This window comes from Echiichthys vipera (genome assembly GCF_963691815.1).
Source record: "Echiichthys vipera genome assembly, chromosome: 1".
Lineage (NCBI taxonomy): Eukaryota > Metazoa > Chordata > Actinopteri > Perciformes > Trachinidae > Echiichthys > Echiichthys vipera.
Window position 1 is genome coordinate 19603058 of NC_139826.1, and position 21227 is coordinate 19624284.

Sequence of the window (21227 nt, forward strand, 5' to 3'; positions counted from 1 at the left end):
AGAAAACCTATTTAAAAACATAAATATTTCCAAAAACATGTATTATACCAGCGAGAAACTGCTTTTCAAAGACAGTGCTGTAGTTGTAGTTTTTTTATTTTAAAAACATATGCTTTTATCATACACAATAAATTAAAAATCCATGATATTCATAATGACAAGAGAAAAAACAGACGTCCATAAATAAACAAAGGACTTGATGACATAAACACAAGACGGCAAACCTGACGTGGAGCAGCCGCAGCCGCTGTAAGATGAATTCTAATATGAAATATTTATACAGGTTGAAGTGTGCTGTGCTCGATTTAAAAGTGTAATGCATAATTGTAAGGGGCAAAAAAAATTAAAAACATAAACAACATGTTGTAATGCTTGAATACACACTTTCTAAATCTTCAAAATTCTCAGGTTGAAGTGTTTTTTGTCAATAGCGTCATGTGGCTGAACTGAACACAAACTATCTTTGGAGACAAATCGAACACACATCCGCTAGTTTCACACACACACACACTGAAATCCTTTGGATAAAGACATGTGTCAGAGTTTTTAACTAAATGATCAATTCTGAGCGTGCTTTCGTAGAAGAAAAGACGAAAACTTTCCTACTCAATGATTTAAATGAACCATAACAGAAAGCAAAACATATGCTCAGAATATTTCTGTTTTTTCTTTTTTCAATCTATGAGCTTGAACAATGATTAAACAGCATTTCCCACATAAACATGTTAGTCTGTAATGTAATCTACATCAGCTAGTTACAAATAAACAGAAGTGTTGCAAACAGTACTGCCCATCTATACTGCTCACACGTTATCAGTGTATCTAACATGATAATACAGTGGAGCATGAAACAGATGCTGGATATGATATCCATCTACTTTCATATACATATAATATCTCTCCATAATGAAATACTCTGATATTTTGTTTGAGAAAACATGCGTCAGTCTCTATATACAGAAACACTGTACAGTGTATAAGATGCTTTAAAGGAGAAGGGGAGGTTTAGAGAGTCAAGAGAGCTGCGTATAGAGACAGGCAGGTAGACGGCTGAGCAGAAGAAGGTAACAGAAAGATGATGGGATGTAAACAAAGGGTAGGGTCGGTAGGCTGAGTTAGTGGTGTGTTTAAAACAGGAAGTACTGTCGTAGGGGAGGGTTTTAAATATGTATGTGATAAAAGGAATAGCTCAATAATGGGTTAGATGAGAAAATTGATACCTCATGTCTATGTATCATGTAAACTTTTCCTTTAAGGTAATAGTGATGACCGAGAAAACTAAACAATGTACTTAGTTGGGAGGTAAGCAGGTGTGAGGGCAGATAGATAAGAGAGAGATAAGTTACAGTAATTTACATCCTGATTGGAGGCGAGGAATAGTTTCCTTGATTGGAGGGATGGGGCAAGGCTATTAACTGAAGGCTGAGACAAGGCGTCTGACCCCATGGGAGCTATGGGGTATGACACATGCGCGATAAAACCGGAGCCACATCAAAAGACGGTGCTAGAAATAAAATGATTGTGTCAGCTGAGGTGTCCGCTGAGGTGCCCTTTACGTTCGCTGGACCTGACCGAACTTTTTCTGTATACTTGACTGGATGGCGAACAATGAACATATCTTCATTTTTTGGAAAAAATATACACTTACCCAAGGCCGACTGTGGGTGCCTCAGTAAAACAAATCAATCATCCCCATGTTCTATGATAGCGGGCCAGGTAACGAGCCTTTTGGCGAGTGCAGACCAAATTTTAACTGCGCATGTGTCGTAACCCGATGATATGACGTGATATGATGCTGTGACTTCTCCTCTATTTTAGCCTCCTTGGGCTGTGGAGGGTTCGGTCCAATCATGGAGCAGAATGTTGGGTGGTTTCTGGTTACCTTGGAGATGCTCAGAGATCTGAGAGGGGGGCGTGGCTGGGAGGTTTTGCAGCTCTCTGCAGGTGCAGCCATGACAACAAAGGTTCGAAAAGGTTCTGAAGATTCCGTGCGAAAGGTCAAAGGTCAGAAAGGAGTCCCCAGCATAGCAACCTGAACCCTGGGTCCCCTGTGTGTCTGTTCTTCTGATGGTCTTTACAAACCCATCTGAAACATACACACAGAGACATAGGAATTAAATCTCTCACGAATCAAGTAATCTGATTAGTTGTTAGCTGTGGTATACTCCTGTATAAATATCAGCATCTTATCACATCGTACAAACACAGTGGCCCTTTCACCTTGTCTGCGTGGGTTACTGGGTGCGCCCACTAGCAGCCACACTCCTGAGTGCCCTGTGGCTGAGCCCGACGAGGAGAACGAAGCTGTCGTAACGCAGCGTCGCCATACTGAATACCGGAACCCATCCTCTCTGGATCCAGCTCGCCTGAGAATAAGAGAGAAGAGAGGTCTAGTTTTATTAAGTATAAATATATTCAGTTCGTAATTGCTTTTTTAAAATTAAGTTGAGTTGTTCCTGAATTTTATTCTCTATGAGAACAGTGACAGTGCAGCATCTGCCCTAAGCCTGCCTGGTTGATCCTGTCAGGATAAAGGGGATTTAGAGTCGGGGTAAGGGTTATATAGGTGAGGACCGCGGTTCCTACCTGACTCTATCTTGTTGAGGATTTTCCGAGCACACTGGACAAAGGCCTCTTCAACGTTCTCTCCTGTTAGAGCGCTAGTCTCCAGGAACATCAGCTCTGACACACACACACACACACACACACACGCACACACGCACACACGCACACACGCACAGACACACACACAGTGTTTAGAGAAATATGCCCCCCAGCAGTTCAAAGTTTAAAAGGCTATCAGAGGTCTTGAGTCCCACTTTATCACACACTGTTGAGCCTACCGTTCTCCTGAGCAAAGCGTGAAGCCTCCAGGAACGTGACCTCTCTGTCCGCGTCCAGGTCTTTCTTGTTTCCACACAATATGATGACGATGTTTTGACTGGCCAGCATCCTGGCGTCACTCAGCCACGTGGTGAGAGCGTTGTATGTCTCTCGACTGCGATGTATAGAGACAGACAGGTTATTTTAATTATTTTTTAGAAAAGAGAGGGGATGTGACACCAAAATCCTGTTCTGTGATCGGCCGATTTACCTGGTGATATCGTAGACCAGCAGTGCTCCTGCTGCTCCTCTGTAGTAGCTCCTGGTCACAGACCTGACACACACACACACACACACACACGTACACACACAGTAACTTGGGAGCCAGGATGAGTACCCCTTTTCCACAAACATCGCGCACCCAATTTTGAACCGTTTGGAGCATTCTAACAAAAAATTAAATGGGTTCAAAACCCAAATAGTTGGTTCTCATCATCAGTGGACATGCCATATTCTAAAGATTGGAAAGAGAGGATGGAGAGGGCAACAATGGAGAAGCCAAGTGAGAAATCAGAAAAAAAAAGCATGCAGTTGCAGTGGTCTCGTTAACAGTTGGTACATGCAAACAAATATCCGTAATAACATAACAGCTTGCAGGTAAACAATACGACCCGCCATCTTGCTACTCCCATTTACTTCTGTTGTGCATTTTGCAACACCCACTGTTGATGGCACATCCTTGATTATAGTGGTTCCACTTGAAACTGGTAGAAACGCGGTTTGCCAGATAGAACTGCGGTACAAAGAATCTTGAAGGGAACCGGTTCAAGAACCAGAGCTTATTTGGTGAAAAAGGGGTGTAGTGACCCCAGTGGTTTTATCATTGTGCCCTTTGGAAGCACAAAGAACTTTAGGTCACCCCCCACCCCACTTTTCAGAGCAGACATTTTGGCTTGTGATGTCAGAGCACAGGTGAAACTAATGACATTAACGATGGCTCTCTTACAGCCATTACTACAATGCAGTAAATGAATGTAATTACTTACACCTGTGTTTGACAAGTCAAAACAGCCAGTCTGAAACATTTAACAGTACGCGTGTGGTAAGTAGAAATGACGTATGCACACATGGTCCAAAATGTGTTGAGAAGGGAGGTAAGGGGGGTAAATTTGTCTTTGACCAGGGAAAGAAATGTTGGGATTTTTCCCTACCTGAAGCGTTCTTGTCCTGCAGTGTCCCAAATCTGCAGCTTGACCATTTTGTTAACCACACTGATGATCTTAGAGCCAAACTCCACTCCAATCGTGTGGTTTGATTCATCCTTAACTGGAAAACAAAATCAAAGGAGTTGTATAACTAGAAAATGCATTTCTTGCGGAACATGCGTGTTAATGCTTTAATGCTGAAGCTACAGTAAAAAAAAAAGCTTAATGTTTGCAAAAATATAAAAAAGCTGAATATTTAAAGAAAATATATTTAAAAAGCTGAATATGTGAATCTCTTCGGCTACTGAGGCTAAAACCTTCGTAACATGCATCCGCACGGAGGAGACCTGATGGCCGCGGAAGGCTATTGATCTCACCGTGGACGAGCTACTGTCACGAGATCTGTATAACTGTGAGTTGATGTGATGCCAGATAGCTATGATGTAATGACCTGTATGACAAAAGTGCTTTTGCGTCCTTTGCATCTATGTTGGACAAATACAGCCTGCCTAATAACCACTTTTTTTTTTAATTTTGTAAATTTGGAACCCAATCCCCTGACTATTAAAATATTTTTTTTGTAGCTGAAAGTATGCATGCTGAAGGCATTTCCACCATATACATAACTGCAATACGTAGTAATGGCCTACAGTGTGTACAGACAATCATTATCTGGGCTTCACACATCTCTAGAGACGTAGTGTTTACTCTCACCTACATACAAAAAGCTGATCCATTTTCAGGTGTTGATTATTACAACACTACAGTACCGTACATTAGAGGCCACAGCAAGTGTCTGATAACAGTACATAATTATTTTGCACTTTACATCCTTTAGAAACTTGGGGATTAAAAAAGTTATGTGTAACAATATCTTAATAAACAGTGTGGTTCATCTTTATGACTTACATCTCTTCTCTATGAACTGGTGCAGCAGACAAGATTTGCCCGTTCCAGCATTCCCAATCACCAGGAATTTAAACAGGAAGTCTGAGGTAAGAAAAAACATTAAAGTAATGGTGTATACATCCAACACAACACCAGTTGTGTCTGTTTTGTTACAACAATCATCACTGTCATAACCAGAGCCAGAGCAATGCTGATATCATCAGACAATATAAGCTTATAACAGTTATACTGGTACCAACATAATAAGCAGTCTGACATTATTTTATATTATAATCATTTTTTTTTACTGTAAAATGTTCTGCGCAGTACATATCTTGGTCACAATTCTTTAACAAACCACATTTAAAGGCGTCATCAAGTGTCTTAAGATCGTAGTCGCACCAACAAAAAATAATTCCAGCGGTCGGGTTGCCAGATTCGTTGCCGAATGTGTCAAGCAATCGGCCTGCGCCATGTCGAGTGATGAATCATACAGGGTAACGACTAATTTGGACTAATGATTTAATTTTACAACAGTATTTAAGGTTAGCCAGTCTTCAAATGGAAGTCTATTAGCTAGCTAGCTCTCAACTAAAAATGATTCCTTGTTTCTGTAGCCGAACAACAGACAACCCTGACAATCCACAATGTCGGCCGCTATTGGCTGGTACAATGTAAACAGGACGTGACATGTAAATAGTAATTTAGACAAAGTATATTTTGTTATGGAAAAGCAATACTTTAATTTTGTACCCCTCAAAACGCCCCATGGGTGTACTACTCTTCTACTACTACTACTACTACTACTATAAAAATATATAGCTTTTAACAAAAATACTACATATTCAACCTTTAATGTAAGTGTTAAATTACAAATAGAAGCTGACAATCATTGGTTGTTAAAACTCTCAATTATTGATATCAGTATTGTCCTCATACATTCATACATATACCACCCCAAAATACACCAGAACAGAGCTTTGGGGTGTTTACACAGCTTTGCTTTACACACTTACACACACTCACATATAATCCTGATCATCCTGATGTAAACAGCTGATGCTCGGACATCAGTCCCTCATAAATCGTGGTGATAACCTAATTGGGTACCCCCACACCCCTCCCTGAGCAGTGAACTCAGCTCAGTCAGATCTGCAGCTCCATCATCCTCAGCCCTGTTCCCTTGGTAACCTTACAAACTTGATACACTGTGTCCGCATAGCCAGAGCGTCTACTACAACCTCTGAGGAAATACTTACGCGGACATGGCATTTTTAAGGCCAAGAGCCTTAGTTAGCCTGTCAGCTATCTGTTTACGGTGAGAACGGGCTCTCCCGACACACCTGCCTCGGCTCATATATCTGCGGCTCCGTGAAGACGTTCACGGTGGATACTCGTCACAACAGCATCCTTACCGTAGGACTCCGACATCGCCAGTGCGGCGTTTCGACAGCCAAAAGGAAGGAAAGGAGAAATAGAAGTTGACAGATGGATAGCTAGCTAACTGTTTAGTAAAGGAAAATAGTCCTCCTGATGATTTCCGCGGATTCCAGCTGATTTTCCCCTCTGACTTCCCGTACGGGGTTTGTTTTTTCAAAATAAAAGCCTTCCAAACCGATCCAAACGGCAATTATTGTGAAATAAATTTCCTTTAAACTAATTCATAAATGCTATCCAACTAAAAACGATATAATAATAGTAATAATAACAATAATAATAATAACAATAATTATCAGTATTATTATAATAACAATAATTTATATTTAAGCAAAAGATTTAAGATAGATGTTCATGTAAGTTGCTGTTTTTGTCGTAACTGTCCAGAAACTGTTGTTAACACTATTTGGAAAAAATATGTGGTTTTATTATTTGGGAATCTGGTCTTGCATTGGAAGAATGTATTGTTTGGACTCCTGGAAAACAATATTAAAAAAACCAATCGGGGATATTTGATAATAATAATAATAATAATAATAATAATAATAAATCTTATTATTATTATTATGGAAAAATACCATATCCATAAATGGATATTCGCTAATTATAAACCGTGTTTTATTGCTTTTACTAATGAGTTCAAGCAATACATTCTTTCAATCCAACTCTCACTTAAGTATAAATCAATTAAAATGACAACAGCTTGTACTCCTATAAATGTGTTTGCTTAAAATCCCCCTGGTGTTGGTCTTTGCCTTTAACTCTGTTTCTTTAACCTTTTCTTTTTGTTGTTATTATTACTTAGATTTTTTTTCATTCCTCTCTCGTATCTATTGTTCTTGTTTTCAGGATATATGTGTTTTTGGGAAGTTTCTTCTCCTATAAATTTGTATTTTAATATTTTAGTAAATAAATAAAGACTGCCGCGGGGCGGTGCTGTTGAACAAGCTTTTTAGGGCGTCTGTGACTTCTTTCAATATTATTCAAATACGTCGAAAGCGTGTGATAAATATATCCTTAACAAATATATAAATGACCAAAAATGTAATGAATATGTAGGGTTAAAATACCAGCCGCAGTAAAGCTGTAGCTAGAGTTCCCAGCCTGCCCTCCGGCCCGGAGGGTGGCGGATATGTACCGTAACGGTCACCAACCGCCACTAAACCTGACAAGAACAAGAAGAAGAAGAAGTGGCTAGTGAGCTTAGCTAGCCTAGCTGCGAGCTTTATTTAGGGCAATATGGCTGCTGTGCTCCCCGTTAGACCGCCCTGCGACAGCAACCCCGCTACTCCTGGAGCACAATCCATAAAGGTGACATTTATATTCCGCAGACACGAACAACATCAATAATAATTAGCCAAGTTAACGGAGCTCAGCTAACGGCTAGTTAGCTATCCAACGGCTACTTGCGTCCATTGAATTACAACTCATGGCGACGTTAGCGTGACCCCTTTGTTTTCAGATGTAGGATAAATGTTATTGGTAGTTTGCATTTATGCATTTACTTTATGTCCATATAAGAAACATAACGTAACGCTCTGATGTTATGAATAGTTTGACAGCGATAACGCCAGCCAGATATCCACCCATTCTGCTGCAGAAGGACCACTAATGCTGCAGAAGGACCATTAATGCTGCAGATGGACCACTCATGTACAGACAAGACCTCACGTTAACGTTACATCTCCACAAGTGCACATGTTTATGTAGAATAGATAGCTGTTCATTTTTAGGGTCTCACACACACACTCACACACACACACACACACACACACACACACACACACACACACACACACACACACACACACACACACACACACACACACACTGGTGGCAGAGGTGATGCTGAGGTCTGAGGATTTCAAGATGCTTTATTTGTCATTTGTTTGTGGATTTGCATACATAAAGACAATTCAGTTTCTACCGGCCCATTCAGTGCAAAAAGAGATTGTAAACAACAACAACAACAATCAATATATGTTCCAATAATGTCCAAATATCTACATCATTGGTGTGTGCTCCCTGTAGTTCATGTAACAACGTCTTTTATATAAGGCTGTTGTGATCCCTGACCTGTAATGGGAAATTACAAGACTGTTGCAAAGCAATGTCACACCTTATTCTTCCTTCCCTCTTTCGGTCTTTCACTGCTGTTTAGCATGTGTTTAAAAATTAAGTGCAACTTCGACGAACACTACCAACTGTTCAGTATGTTTCTGTTAATTAGTTGGGTGCTAATTATTGAGGAATCAATGGCTGTGCTTAATGTTTACGAAACACTGATACAGAGTTTAATGAAGAAATACAGATCCATGTCTGCTAAATCAGAAGGAAGGACAGCAACAATAAGACTATCCTATTGTCAGAGTAAATGAAGTGATTTCTGTACCTGTGGAAATGTCACAACAAAATGTGATGGCTAAATACAAAAATACAAAGCGCCCCCCCCCCCCCCCCCCTAAAGAGCAGCAAAGTTAACACAGACATGCTCTGGAGTTTGCAATCATCACATCATATTATTGTTAAATATATAAGTCAAAAGTAGTGTTTTTAATGTTGTTCTGTAGGAGGATGTGATTGAAGAGGAGTCCAGTGATGGCAGCCAGCCTCCCAAGAGAAGGCGAATGGGTTCAGGGGACAGCTCTCGCAGCTATGACACCTCCAGTCAAGACCTTGGGTAGGTTGGCATGATACTTGGTGTAGAGCATTAACTCGGTATTGCCAAGCTGTATTGCTTTTTAAGCAGTCTTGATAAATTGAGGGCACACAGGGTTATGTTATTATTGTATAAATTTATAATGTCTTTGACTCATGTCCCCCTTTGCCATATCTTAAAATAAAATTTCCACACTGCATTATGAGAGTGTTCTGGTTGAATTTGATATCCTAGCTGATAACCTGTTAGTCTCTCCCAGTATCTTATCATATCCTCCACGCTCATAAAGAAATACCATCAAAGACTGATCTGAAGAGCTTTTATCCTTAAGCCCTGTTGTCCCTCCTCCCCCCTCCAGCCTGACATATTTCCCAGCAGAGAACCTGACAGAGTACAAGTGGCCTCCAGATGACACAGGAGAGTATTACATGCTGCAGGAGCAGGTCAGCGAGTATCTGGGAGTCACGTCCTTCAAGAGGAAGTACCCTGGTAAGATTGAACTAATAATCTAAGTACTGTACCCGTTAAAACGCTAAAGTATAGAGTGGTACTCTTTCTCTTAAAAATGGTATTATACTATAATACGATTGATTTGCTAGTTTGTTTATTTAAAAGTGTTATTACTATTAATTATTATTGGGTATAGGTACTGAGAAGACTGACTTCATTAGTAGTAGCTAATGCATAGTGTGTCTGCTGTAATACTGCTGAAATTCTACTTCTTTACTAATGTTCTGACCTGATGAAGAATGAGGCTATTTTCCTCAACCAGCACTGTTGTTTCTTTGTCATTCTGTAGATATGGAGAGAAGAGACTTGTCCCACAAAGAGAAGCTTTACCTGCGTGAACAGAACGTCATTACTGAAACACAGTGTACTCTGGGTAGGAACCACACCTGATAGCATGCCAGATATAATTGTTTCTCTCTGTTGACAGAACTCCTAATGCTCTCCTAACACAGTGAATTTTGAGTGCAAATACTCATGTACTTTGTCCAAGTGTGCAAAGAGTATGTCTTCTGTTTGTTTCCAGGTCTGACAGCTCTCCGGAGTGACGAGGTGATAGATCTGATGATAAAGGAGTATCCCACCAAACACTCTGAGTATTCAGTCATACTGCAGGAGAGGGAGCGGCAAAGGATAGCCAAAGAGTACTCTGTAAGTATGCAAACTAAAAGAAATATCCGGGGGCTTATGATTACTGTGACATTTTATTTAACATTAGGGCATTTGTTAAAAGCCCTTGACATATATTTCTGCACATGTCACTTACAGTCTTTGTGTGTTGTCTTTTTTAGCAAATGCAGCAGCAGAATCCTCAGAAGGTGGAGGCCAGCAAGGTTCCCGAATACATTAAGAAGGCAGCTAAAAAAGCTGCAGAGTTCAATAGTAATTTCAACAGGGAGCGTATGGAAGAGAGGAGAGCTTACTTTGACCTCCAGACACATGTAAGTCCAACCAGGGAAAACAAATTCAATGTGATTATACAGGGATTCATAAACTAGCTTTGTGTAACGTTAGATTTGTTTGACATGCATTGAGTTTTCTGTGTTTTCTCAGATTATCCAGGTACCCCAGGGCAGGTTCAAGGTGCTGGCCCCAGAGGTTACAAGGGCAGGGCCTTATCCTGTGGCTCTCATACCAGGGCAGTTCCAAGACTACTACAAAAGGTACACACCTAGATGCTTTTGCTTCCAATTTAACACTTTGGAATTCAAACTAATAATCCAAATGTATGTAACCCTTTCTTCTCAGCTTGTAATAATTATTGCTGTGCACAATGTTTCACCCTGAGCTCCTGTTTAGTAACCTGTGTTGTGCACAACAGGTACTCTCCCAATGAGCTACGATACTTGCCATTGAACACAGCTCTATTTGAGCCTCCACTGGATCCAGAGCTTCCTGCGTTGGATTCAGAACCAGACTCGGACGATGCAGAGGATGGCAAGGGTGACAAAAAGAACAAGAACTCATCTGTAAGACATTAGGCTGTATACAACTAATCTACTGTAGTAGCTTATCTGTGTCAGATCATACATCCACTAAACTCATAAACCACTAGACTCCATTATCTACATGGAAATACATTATTGTACTTAAAGTGTGATTTCGGCGCAAAATCATCCCATGTTCTTTTTCGGCACTTACATACATCAAATAAGCCAATGAGATTTTTTTCGTGTAACAGCTATTAACGGAGAAATCCCGGAGAGTTGCTAACAGCTGGACGTAGCTAACACTGATTAGCTCGGTGCATTATGGTGAAGGCATTAAAACATCTTTTTTAACCACTAATACTGATCAAAATAACACCAAACATCTGCAGTAGCATGATAAGAGTCCCTACACATAGAACGAAGCATCAGTGGACTCCTTTTGGATTGGCTTTGGTAATCCACTTGAATGGACTTTACTATGAGAGGAGCTGGTACCGGGGCGAGTAGGTAAGTCTTTCAAAACACTCTTTTAATAAACTCCAGGTTTGCGAACTACTATGTTGGTACTTTGTTTTATGTGTTGGAAGACTTATGCTACTGCAGAGGTTTGGTGTTATTTTGAGCAGTATTAGTGGTTAAAAAAGCCGTTTTAATGCCTTCACCATAATGCCCCGGCTGTTAGCGACTCGCCGGGATTTCTTTGTTAATAGTTGTTACACGAAAAAAAACGTCTCGATGGCTTATTTGATGTATGTAAGTGGGGGGGTAAATGGGATGATTTTGCGCCGAAATTACACTTTAAGTACAAAAATGTATATCCATGTAGATAATGGAGTCAAGTTTAGTGGATGTACACTTTATTATTTATTTATTACACTTTAAATCCCCTTATCCTTTACTCCTCTTCACTCTTCTTCTCTTCCTCTACAGGACAGTTCTTCCGGCAACGCATCAGACGTGGAGAGCCAGGAGGGAGGTGGCAAATTGGGGCACAAGTCCAAGGCCAAAGACAGGACATCCACACCTGGCAAAGATGGCAGCCAGCGCCATTCTGCCTCCCACAAAGCCACCCCAGGGTACAAGGTAGAGGACAAAAGCACCTGAACTCTTCTCCAACAGCAGCAGCAGCACTTTTCTACCCCCTCCTCCTCTTTCTACTACTACCACACCCTTACTCCATCCATCCCGCCACCCCTCCCTAGCTTTCTTCACTTTGTTCTCCAGCTTCTACAGTTTGTCAGAATTTCATCTGGGACAACCTGGTCCACACACACATACACATACACATACACATACACATACACACACACACACACTGGGGGTCCTGTCTTCATTTTTTGTTTTTCTGATGGCCACGTGGCTTTTTTCTCTCTCTTCGTTCCAGACTGTGAGCAATAAGAACATTTTAAAGGAACAGTTCACTTGTTTCTTTGTCATTGCACTTTCACTTTTTGGGTTTTTCAGCAAAGACAAATTTGAACTTTTTGAAGTTTTTCCTTTTGAATGTCTTCAATATACCTCTTGTCTGTCCTCACTTGTCAAAAAAAAAAAAAAGATACTTCCTAGACAAGTAAGTGGATGTTTTGGCTGCTAGTTTTCCTTTTTCGTTTTTGAAAAGAAAAGTCTTTTTGTTACTCTGATATATATATAAACCCCAAACAATTGGTGATTGCTTTTAAAAAGTAGTTGATGTTAACACTAGAGAATTTTAACATTTATATCTGAAGTGTAGAATGCACTTAACCCTAAATGTTTTAAGTGTGTATTGGTATGATAATATGCTTTGTTTATACACCATGTGTTGTACTGTTTATCTGTTAATAAGTATCAGACAGTTGTTTGACATGGGGTTTACCTGTCCCTGTAATGTCATCTTGACCTTGTTCACACTGTCACTGAGCTGAGCTAGAAGTAGTCTGTATGCTGTCTGTCTTGGTTTTGACTCTGCCGGATAAAGCCCCAGATCAGCCTACCTTTCTGTACCATTTCATATAAATGTTCAGAGAACTGTAGATGGGAAAATATTATTATTCCAGTGTGCCACTTGGTCCCTACAGCCCAACTGTGCTAGTCACGTCAATTTCTGTTTCATTTATCCCATCTGCAACCTTGCAGAAGAAGATTTCCAACACCTTAACTATGCTTGTATATTACCACTAATGAGAGTATGATGGACCTGGGTAAGTCCAGTTGAGTTCAGCTCAGCTTTGTGGTGTGGGCATGGTCCTTTTCTAGTGTCTGTTTCAAACAGTTACCACTTGCAGTGTGTTTAAGTTTGACTTAACTTCAACTTGAGCTTTATTCATCAGATCATTAATTTACCTGTGCTTTTGGGCCCACAGACTCTGCATGTTGGTAGCCAGAATTCACTAGAATTAGTACTAGTAATATTACATAATGTCCCAGTACTATCAATTTGTGATGAGTACAAAAGGACTCAGAGATGTAATAGCTTTCAGACATTTCTGTATTTGAAAAATGCAGTATAAAGAGGTCATGTGTGACCCATAATTTTGTAGCTCTGGTAAATCGGTTAAATACCTGTAAGGTCTCCATTTCAGTGGTTAATGTGTAATATTTTTTACCCCTTTTCCAGCAAATCCAAGTAGATGAAAGGTTTACTGATGACAGCAGAACTTTTAGTCAGTGACTGATGTCGCTAGTTGATTAATGTGACCTCTCTCTGGTTTGGCTACCATCTACAGCATGATCAGTGGTTAGTGATGACCTCATGATTAGTAGAGTAGTATCTCATGAATAAAAACTATTTATGAACAACAAAGTTGGAATTAGATTGACTAATTGCCTCTACAGCAGTATTTTGCTTAGAATGTGATACAAGTTGCATGTTAAATACATGTTAAATTTATATTGCACCATTAAAATGACATGTTAATGTTCAGGTTATTGTAGGAAATCAATCACTCTGAAAGCTGTGGCTCTACCGCCTTTCTGTAACTTAAATATACACGACATTCTGGAGATCAAAATATTTGATTCACTGTGTGATGCAGTTTCATACATTCAGCAATATTATATTAATCCCATAACTTTATTTAATATGTTAAGACATATTGAATCAAAGCATGACACTGATGAGGGTCAGTGTTACCACTATGGGTTGCAAGGTTGAGTAGAGACCTGTTTCACCAGATAGTGTATATTTGGCTGAGGCTGATGGGAAGTTGTGAGGCACAGTGAACATGATTGCTTTACCTTATCACTTATTTACATAATAGAAATCTAGATAATAGAAACATAAACATGACGTTTAAACCATATGATCCACTGATCTAAAATCGGTGTGGTCAGCCAGTATAAAGTTCTCGCCTAATTGTCTCAGTATGTATGCCTCTGTGTCTGAATTATACGTAATGTTTAGAGCTATATGACTCAGTACAAAATATACTAGATTATATAAAAACAAACATGCCCAAAAATGAGTTCTCTGAGTTTTTTTCTTTTTATGTGAAAACAAATACAGCATTCCTTGTGTTGACCAAATAAAGTTAATTAAGAATAAAACAAGATTTAACCTCATGAACTGCTCATGTTCTGTTTTTCTGTGTGGATGTTTCCACTGTGCAGACATCAAGCAGTCTCATTGGATCTAGTAACATGTTGGCTGGACACTGCTTTCAATGAAAGCATTTAATGTGGCCACAAATGCATCTTTACAGTTGTAAAGAGTCAGTTTACATAGCAGTAGGGGCAATCCTTTCACAGTGAGGCCAAAGGTATGAAGTGTCGACTTATAACGTAGGAATATTGATATTGCATATGCTTAGTATGTATAAAAACGTACAGAGGGGGCTGTGTCCAGCTCTACCTTTTTCTTATTCCCCTCTCCTGCTGCTGTCTGTCTATTAGTTTAGTGCTGTACTTTGTTTCTGTTCTTGGATTTTCATCATTACCAAACTACGTCCTTTATTGACCCATAGTTTTGTACCAATGGCTGTAGTGCTTAGTGTAAACTGCTCATTCCCTGTCAGGGGACATTTTAATGAAGGATGTCACGAGGGACCCGTGGATATGGGATTTTTAACACTGATACAGATTTAAAGTGGGAAAAATGTACCGTTTACCAGTATGGCGGCCAATATAGTAAATTTTTGAGTTGGAAGGAATATGGACCTTTTCTATGTAAGCTTTGCACCAATATGATGGTGCAAAGGATCTCAGAAAGCTGCAGGACAAATAACTTTAGAATATATGATAATGATAATATGATATAATAATAATAAATCTATTACATTGTCAATCAATTCTAAATGAACACTAAGACAACTTACTTAAATAAGTAAAATAAAAAAATAGCTTTATCAAACTTACCCCAAGCATCAGTTTCTGCATTATACAGTATGATCTGTATAAAGGTTTTTCATATCGGAAAACATATACCAATATAAATCAATAATGATAGGCCAATAACGGATGTTTAATATCGCTGCTCCGATATATTGGTCTGGCTCTGGGTGTCACTATCTTGAGGCTAGTAGTACAGATTTTGTTAATTTTGGGGATACTACTGTGGCCTAAGGACTGCCACAAAACAAACGCGCCTTAGTACATACATATTTTATGCTCTTAAGTTGCACTAATTTGGTTAACTCATTGAAGTTTGAGTTAAATTGTTCATTTTAGTTAAGATGAGGCTGTTAAAAATATTATCTTGCTCAATCATCCACGTTATAATTGTGTGGCTTTCTGTAGAGGCGTTAAAGTTTTCAAATGTTTCTCTGTGTGACATCCTGATTTAAATGTCCCCAAACCTCCTTATCTTTCTGCTCTGGTTCTTCCCTCTCTGAACCTGTTGAACTGAAAGGTATGTTGTTTAGAAAGCAACTGCAAGATCCTTAAAGTCAGTCTGCTATCAACTAAGCCACCATTTGACGACAGTGACAATAAATCTGCCGTAGATTACAGATGCTACATGCGTGCAAGAAGGTCTGTTAGACACCAAATGCCTTTCTTGTGTTTGTACCCTGAGATATATTTTAATGTCCTGGTACAGTGTGCACTGTTGCAGTTTGTTTTTTTTTAGTCTTTGTGGCAAGGAGCATCCCCAGGTCACCTAAAGAAGTAATAAGTAATAAAGAACTAGGTTGGTAACAGTTAAAACTATCAAACTTAGTTGGTCGACAGCTTTGGTGAAATTTGTGTTTAGACCAGTCAACATGATGTAATTCGTGTATTGTTAACCCCAAAAGGCTTCAATAGTCTTGATGGTGCTGTTTTGTTTTTTCTTTAGGCATTAAACATTTGTTGAACTACTATATTGTCCATGACTACAGGATACACATGGTTTTTATAGCATTATTCTGCCCTTGCAGCCTAAGGTCATTCCCAATGCTATATGTGGCATTTGCCAGAAGGGTAAAGAGGCCAACAAGAGGGGCAGGCCAGAGGCTCTCATTCACTGCTCCCAATGTGATAACAGCGGTAAGTTCACACTCTTAATTTTAAAGGACAGTTGCCTGTTTTTATATTTTGTTTTCTATGTATATACACACACATTAGCATCATTTAGCCACTTTAAATGTATTTTTGTGTAAACTACCCTCCCCAGAATACATTTATTTTTAAAATTATTAACAGTAATCATTAATCAGTTGTCCCACTGACTCTCATTCATTTAACATCAGCACATAATTAACAAATGATTGAAGTGATTATCATTGACTAATGAATCATCTCTATCATCAGTGAAAGGAAATGTTCAGTTGTCTATTGTACCACCATTCAGCTTCATTTCATTGTCTATAAGCAAGTTTGATACTTTCAGGCAAGTGTTTATCCTGCCTCGTTTAAATATACTATGAGTGTTTACATTTAGACAGTAAAGCTTGTGTAGTTTTATTTAATGTGTAAATAATTCACTTCAAATGGTGTACACTGACTGAGATTGGAAAAACAGGCTGTTCAGTTATTCATCTGAAAACTGGGTCCAAAGTAGTGTTTATGTATATTCATCAGGCGGTAACGACAACATGGAGTAAAAGGCCATGCATGTCACATTGTTATAAAACTAATTGTTTTTAGATATCTATATCTGACAATGAAATTATTTTAGGTTCATGGTGGTGTCTTTCTACGTGTGTAGAGGTCCTCTGACACAACAGGACAGTGTATTCAAGTGTTTGTGGAAGGGCCTGTTCAACTTATGTACCTTTTGTGTTTTTGTCTGTCTGTGGCTCTGTGGCTGCACATTTGCCTCTGTGTCCGTACACTTTAGGCCACCCGTCCTGCTTGGACATGAGCAAGGAGCTGGTGGGTGTGATCCAGACATACCGCTGGCAGTGTATGGAGTGTAAGACGTGCACCGTCTGTCAGCAGCCCCACCATGAGGACGAGATGATGTTCTGTGACAAATGTGACCGAGGATATCACACATTCTGCGTAGGCATGAACGCCATACCTACTGGTGAGTGTATGGACACACACACAAGCACACACTACATCGAAGATCATCGACTACATAATTGCTCATTTTCCTAAGCAGACATTGTGGGGGCTGGACTTTCAAACAAATCAACACATTTCTAACTTTTTCCGATTGTTTAATATTTTCGCTTTTTTACAAGGTTAATGTTTTTTTTACTAGCTTATGTCAATGTGATCAGACTCCTAAAAAATGGGATGTCCATAAATGTTATAAACAGCCTCTCTACAACCCTGTTTCAAAAACAGTTGGGGCGCTGTGTAAAATTGAAATACAACAGAATGTGATGATTTGCAAATCATTGAGACCTCATATGTAATTGAGCATAGCACAAAGACAACATATCAAATGCTGAAACTGAGAAATTTCACTTGTTTTTTGAAAATGATATGCCTGTTTTTAATTTAATGCCAGTAACACGTTTCAAAACAGTTGGGACAGGATCATGTTTACCTCTCTGTTGCAGCACCTCTGCTTTTAATAACACTCTGTAAATATTTCTGAACTGAGAAGTGGAATGTTTTTCCAAATTCTGATGTAGGATTTCCGACGCTCAACAGTTCGGGGTCTCCTTTGATGTATTTTGTTTCATAAAAAGCAGCAAACATTCTCAATGGGTGGCAAGTCTGGACTGCAGGCAGGCGTGTAGAAAATGTACAGTATATGGTTAAGCATTAATGGGGCCTTCACAAATGTGCAGGTGACCCATGCCATATGCACTACTGAACCCCCATACCATCACGGATGCTGGCTTTTGAACTGTGCACCGATCACAAGCTGGATGGTCCCGCTCCTCTTTATCCCAGAGGATGCAGCATCCATGATTTCAAAAAAATAATTTAAAATGTTGGCTAACCACACCACAGGACAGTTTTCTACTGGTCCTCAGTCCATCTTAAATGAGCTCGAGCCCAGAGAAGGCGGCGGCGTGTCTGTATCTGGTTTTTATAGTTTATAACAGCTGCATGGTATTTGCATAAAGTGGGCTGTAAAAGGGAGACTCATGTTCTTGTCTTCCACCTGTAGACAGTGATGTCGACTGAGATCACTATCAGTCCGTTGGGCCATATGTGGCCTGCGGGCTGCCAGTTGACTATCACTACAATCCACGATAAGGGCAGACACAAACACACTTATGCAGAACCACTTGACTCGAACAACAGTCTTCATTGGGATTTCCCTCGGTGACTGGACAACAAACACTACAAGAGACAAAGAAAAGCAGACTTAAGTCATTCACCAATTTTGTCTGTCTTAGTTTAAAATGTGGTTTTGTATTTTTGTTTCTCTCTTTAAAAGTAATCATTAATTCTCTGTGTCTCCTCAGGCCTTTGGGTATGTGAGGTTTGCGACAAAGATTTCACCAAGCCCAAGAAAAAGGGAGGAGTCAAAACACCTAAGAAGTCCAAGCCCGCTCAGAAATGATCAACAGCATCTACGACCACGATACCTGGACCAAATTCTGCAAAATTTGACATTATGTCGTTTGTTCAATCATTTGGAGAAGCTATACATTTTTTAAAACATCAGATCACTGTGATCCAAAAATAAACAACAGTTTAGCCCTCCTGCCAAATACCAACAATCCAAACACAAGATCTTAAGCTGCTGTTTGTCTTATTGATTGACAGGTCTGTAAATATACAGGCTCACACTAGAAAATAAACGTATTAATCTTTTCTGTGAACGCTGTGATGTCATCAGTAAGAGAGGCCTATAATTTGAAACACAGTCAAGTACAACTTTAAATGATGTTTCTGATTATACCTCAAATGCACACGTTAAAAAAAACCCATAAACTTTAGCATAGTTCTGTAATATTAGAGATGAACTGAACTCCAGACATCAGACATAAATAATATGAACAGCCAAACTGTAAAACAAATCCATCCAAACTAAATCCTGTGATCTGCTGACCACTAACAGTATCAGTGCATTCCTACTCATTAAACAGATTAATCCTTTAGTTTCTGTCTCACAACACTTCCGCGGTCAGAAATGTACTTCAGTTGAACAAAATGATGCATTTGATCCGGTACTACTGAAACAATCAAGAGCTCGCTGATGCATTTCAGTTTCTTTCAAAACAACATTTTTGTATGGTTTTGTATTGTTTTTGTATTTTTAATCATCATTAATTTAATAAAGCAGGCCAGTGAGGAGCATTCACATTTAAACAAAGTCTTAATATGATAAACGATATGGTGCTTGTGATTCTGTGTAATGAAATGTAAAAGACACTGGCTGTGGTAGAGTCATGGCAGCAGCAGGTATTTATGTGACAGTCTTGATTACTGAAACAGTGTCTCACTTTACATAGATTGTTTTTTTTCCTTAACCCTCCACTATTAACTACAATACAAAAATGTAACCACTCACTATAATTACAGTCATGATTCGTCAACTGGTATTTTTGCAGTCAGCTTGACATTTATTTTAAATTTTTTGTATTCTGTTTTGTGTTGTCCCTCAATAAGCAATTTGTTTAAGGTGTTTTTTTTTGGTGCTGTCATAGTCACTGAATTATGATGTGTTTTTTAAAATAAAAGATACATTATCATAATTATCATCTATTGTGGACCATGTTTAATTGAATCCCAGCTTTGATACCGAAGAGCAAAACAATTTGTAGTGCACTGAAAAACAAGTATTGCCTATGCTCTGTGAATATATATTTTGACAAAGCTATCATTGAAAAAAAAGGTTCAAAACAGTCTCATATACACGGCCCATCACTGCACGGACAAGATGGGCAGACGGCTGTGTGTGAGCCTTTAATGGTCTGGGTGTAGTATGAGTGAACCGTCTGAAGAAAAGTGAGATGTATTATTATTAGAATTATGAATTATTATTGCTACCCAATTGTGAAATAATGGTATTACCCTTTGAGGCATTCAGTTTTTCATGCAATTAGTTTAATTCAGATTACGGAAAAATTGTCATCGCATGTCCTATAAATGTTTTGGTCCAATAACATGCCGTCTAGCACACTGCCAATCAGGATCATGTAATCATTTGGTATGTGCTTTTGATCCATTGTAAATTCTCCAGAACAGTGGCGTGTCTAGCCAGTTTTTAGGTGTGTGTGTGTGTGTGTGTGTGTGTGTGTGTGTGTTTGAGAGCCAGGTTTAGTTTAGGTAAGGTTATGGTCAAAATGTGTGACATCATTGCCCACAGTAGGGTGACGGGATGTTCTGATAAATCCAGGACCAGGCTACTTTTTTCACAGCATTCATTTTTGGGGTAAAAGTCAAGATTTTTTGTTGAGATGCACATGATTCCTTGAAAAAAACATCCCAAAGCATGTTAGACGGTTTTAATATGCAGAAAGTTTTGAACAACACAAGAAAATAATTAATAACAATCATAATAATAATTAAATGAATAATTAACATAGACATTTGCACCATAAATTGATGCAGAGAAGGCACAAATTGTTGCATAAAAATTCACCAAAATGCAGAAAATTAAGTGTATCAATTAATCGATGAAGTGTCAGAATTTTCTCGGAGAAGACCCCAGGCCGCCGCTTACAATGTGTCAACCCCAATGTTGAAACAGAACCTTTTTGTCAGTGCAAAGATGGAAAGAGAAGGATGGAGAAGGAGAGTGCGAGAGCAGGAAGAAAAGTGAGAATGATGGTCAAAGATTGCATTAATATACAGTTTGGGGGGGTTAAAAATAGGACTTTTTTTTGGCTTAGGTGCTTAGCAACCCTAAAACTCTAAACCTAGAATAGCCTCTGCTCCAGAAACAAATAAGAAATAATGACATTATTGTAAATAAGTGTGAGGGGAAAAAAATCCATAGACTGTATAACAAATCTTGAAAACTCA

General features: G+C 39.1%; 2 protein-coding genes across 2 annotated transcripts; one reads left to right on the top strand and one right to left on the bottom strand.

Moving 5' to 3' along the window:
* Positions 1–78: 78 nt before the first annotated feature.
* rab4a (RAB4a, member RAS oncogene family) lies at positions 79–6469 on the bottom strand. Its single transcript, XM_083917543.1, has 8 exons — positions 6332–6469; positions 4938–5018; positions 4035–4149; positions 3095–3157; positions 2844–2998; positions 2587–2682; positions 2221–2366; positions 79–2086 (listed from the first exon to the last, which is right to left on the bottom strand). Exons 1-7 carry the CDS (start codon positions 6345–6347, stop codon positions 2251–2253), a joined length of 642 nt encoding a protein of 213 aa, XP_083773669.1. The 5' UTR covers positions 6348–6469; the 3' UTR covers positions 79–2086; positions 2221–2250.
* A 1056-nt stretch (positions 6470–7525) lies between these two features.
* phf10 (PHD finger protein 10) lies at positions 7526–19886 on the top strand. The gene is made up of 12 exons (XM_083917555.1): positions 7526–7664; positions 8924–9033; positions 9371–9501; positions 9812–9895; positions 10046–10170; positions 10311–10460; positions 10573–10682; positions 10841–10988; positions 11880–12032; positions 16283–16391; positions 17185–17373; positions 18719–19886. The coding sequence occupies exons 1-12, from the start codon at positions 7593–7595 to the stop codon at positions 18814–18816; spliced, it is 1479 nt and encodes a 492-aa protein (XP_083773681.1). The 5' UTR covers positions 7526–7592; the 3' UTR covers positions 18817–19886.
* Positions 19887–21227: the final 1341 nt, after the last annotated feature.

Bases quoted from the DNA above. Each gene is read 5' to 3' on its own strand.
- phf10 (XM_083917555.1), top strand. From the start codon at position 7,593: ATGGCTGCTGTGCTCCCCGTTAGACCGCCCTGCGACAGCAACCCCGCT. The intron at 9,502-9,811 runs GTAAGATTGAAC...GTCATTCTGTAG, and splicing joins CTTCAAGAGGAAGTACCCTG to ATATGGAGAGAAGAGACTTG. The intron at 16,392-17,184 runs GTAAGTTCACAC...CGTACACTTTAG, and splicing joins CTCCCAATGTGATAACAGCG to GCCACCCGTCCTGCTTGGAC.
- rab4a (XM_083917543.1), bottom strand. The intron at 2,999-3,094 runs GTAAATCGGCCG...TATACATCGCAG, and splicing joins CTGGTCTACGATATCACCAG to TCGAGAGACATACAACGCTC. The intron at 2,367-2,586 runs GTAGGAACCGCG...TCTTATTCTCAG, and splicing joins CCTCAACAAGATAGAGTCAG to GCGAGCTGGATCCAGAGAGG.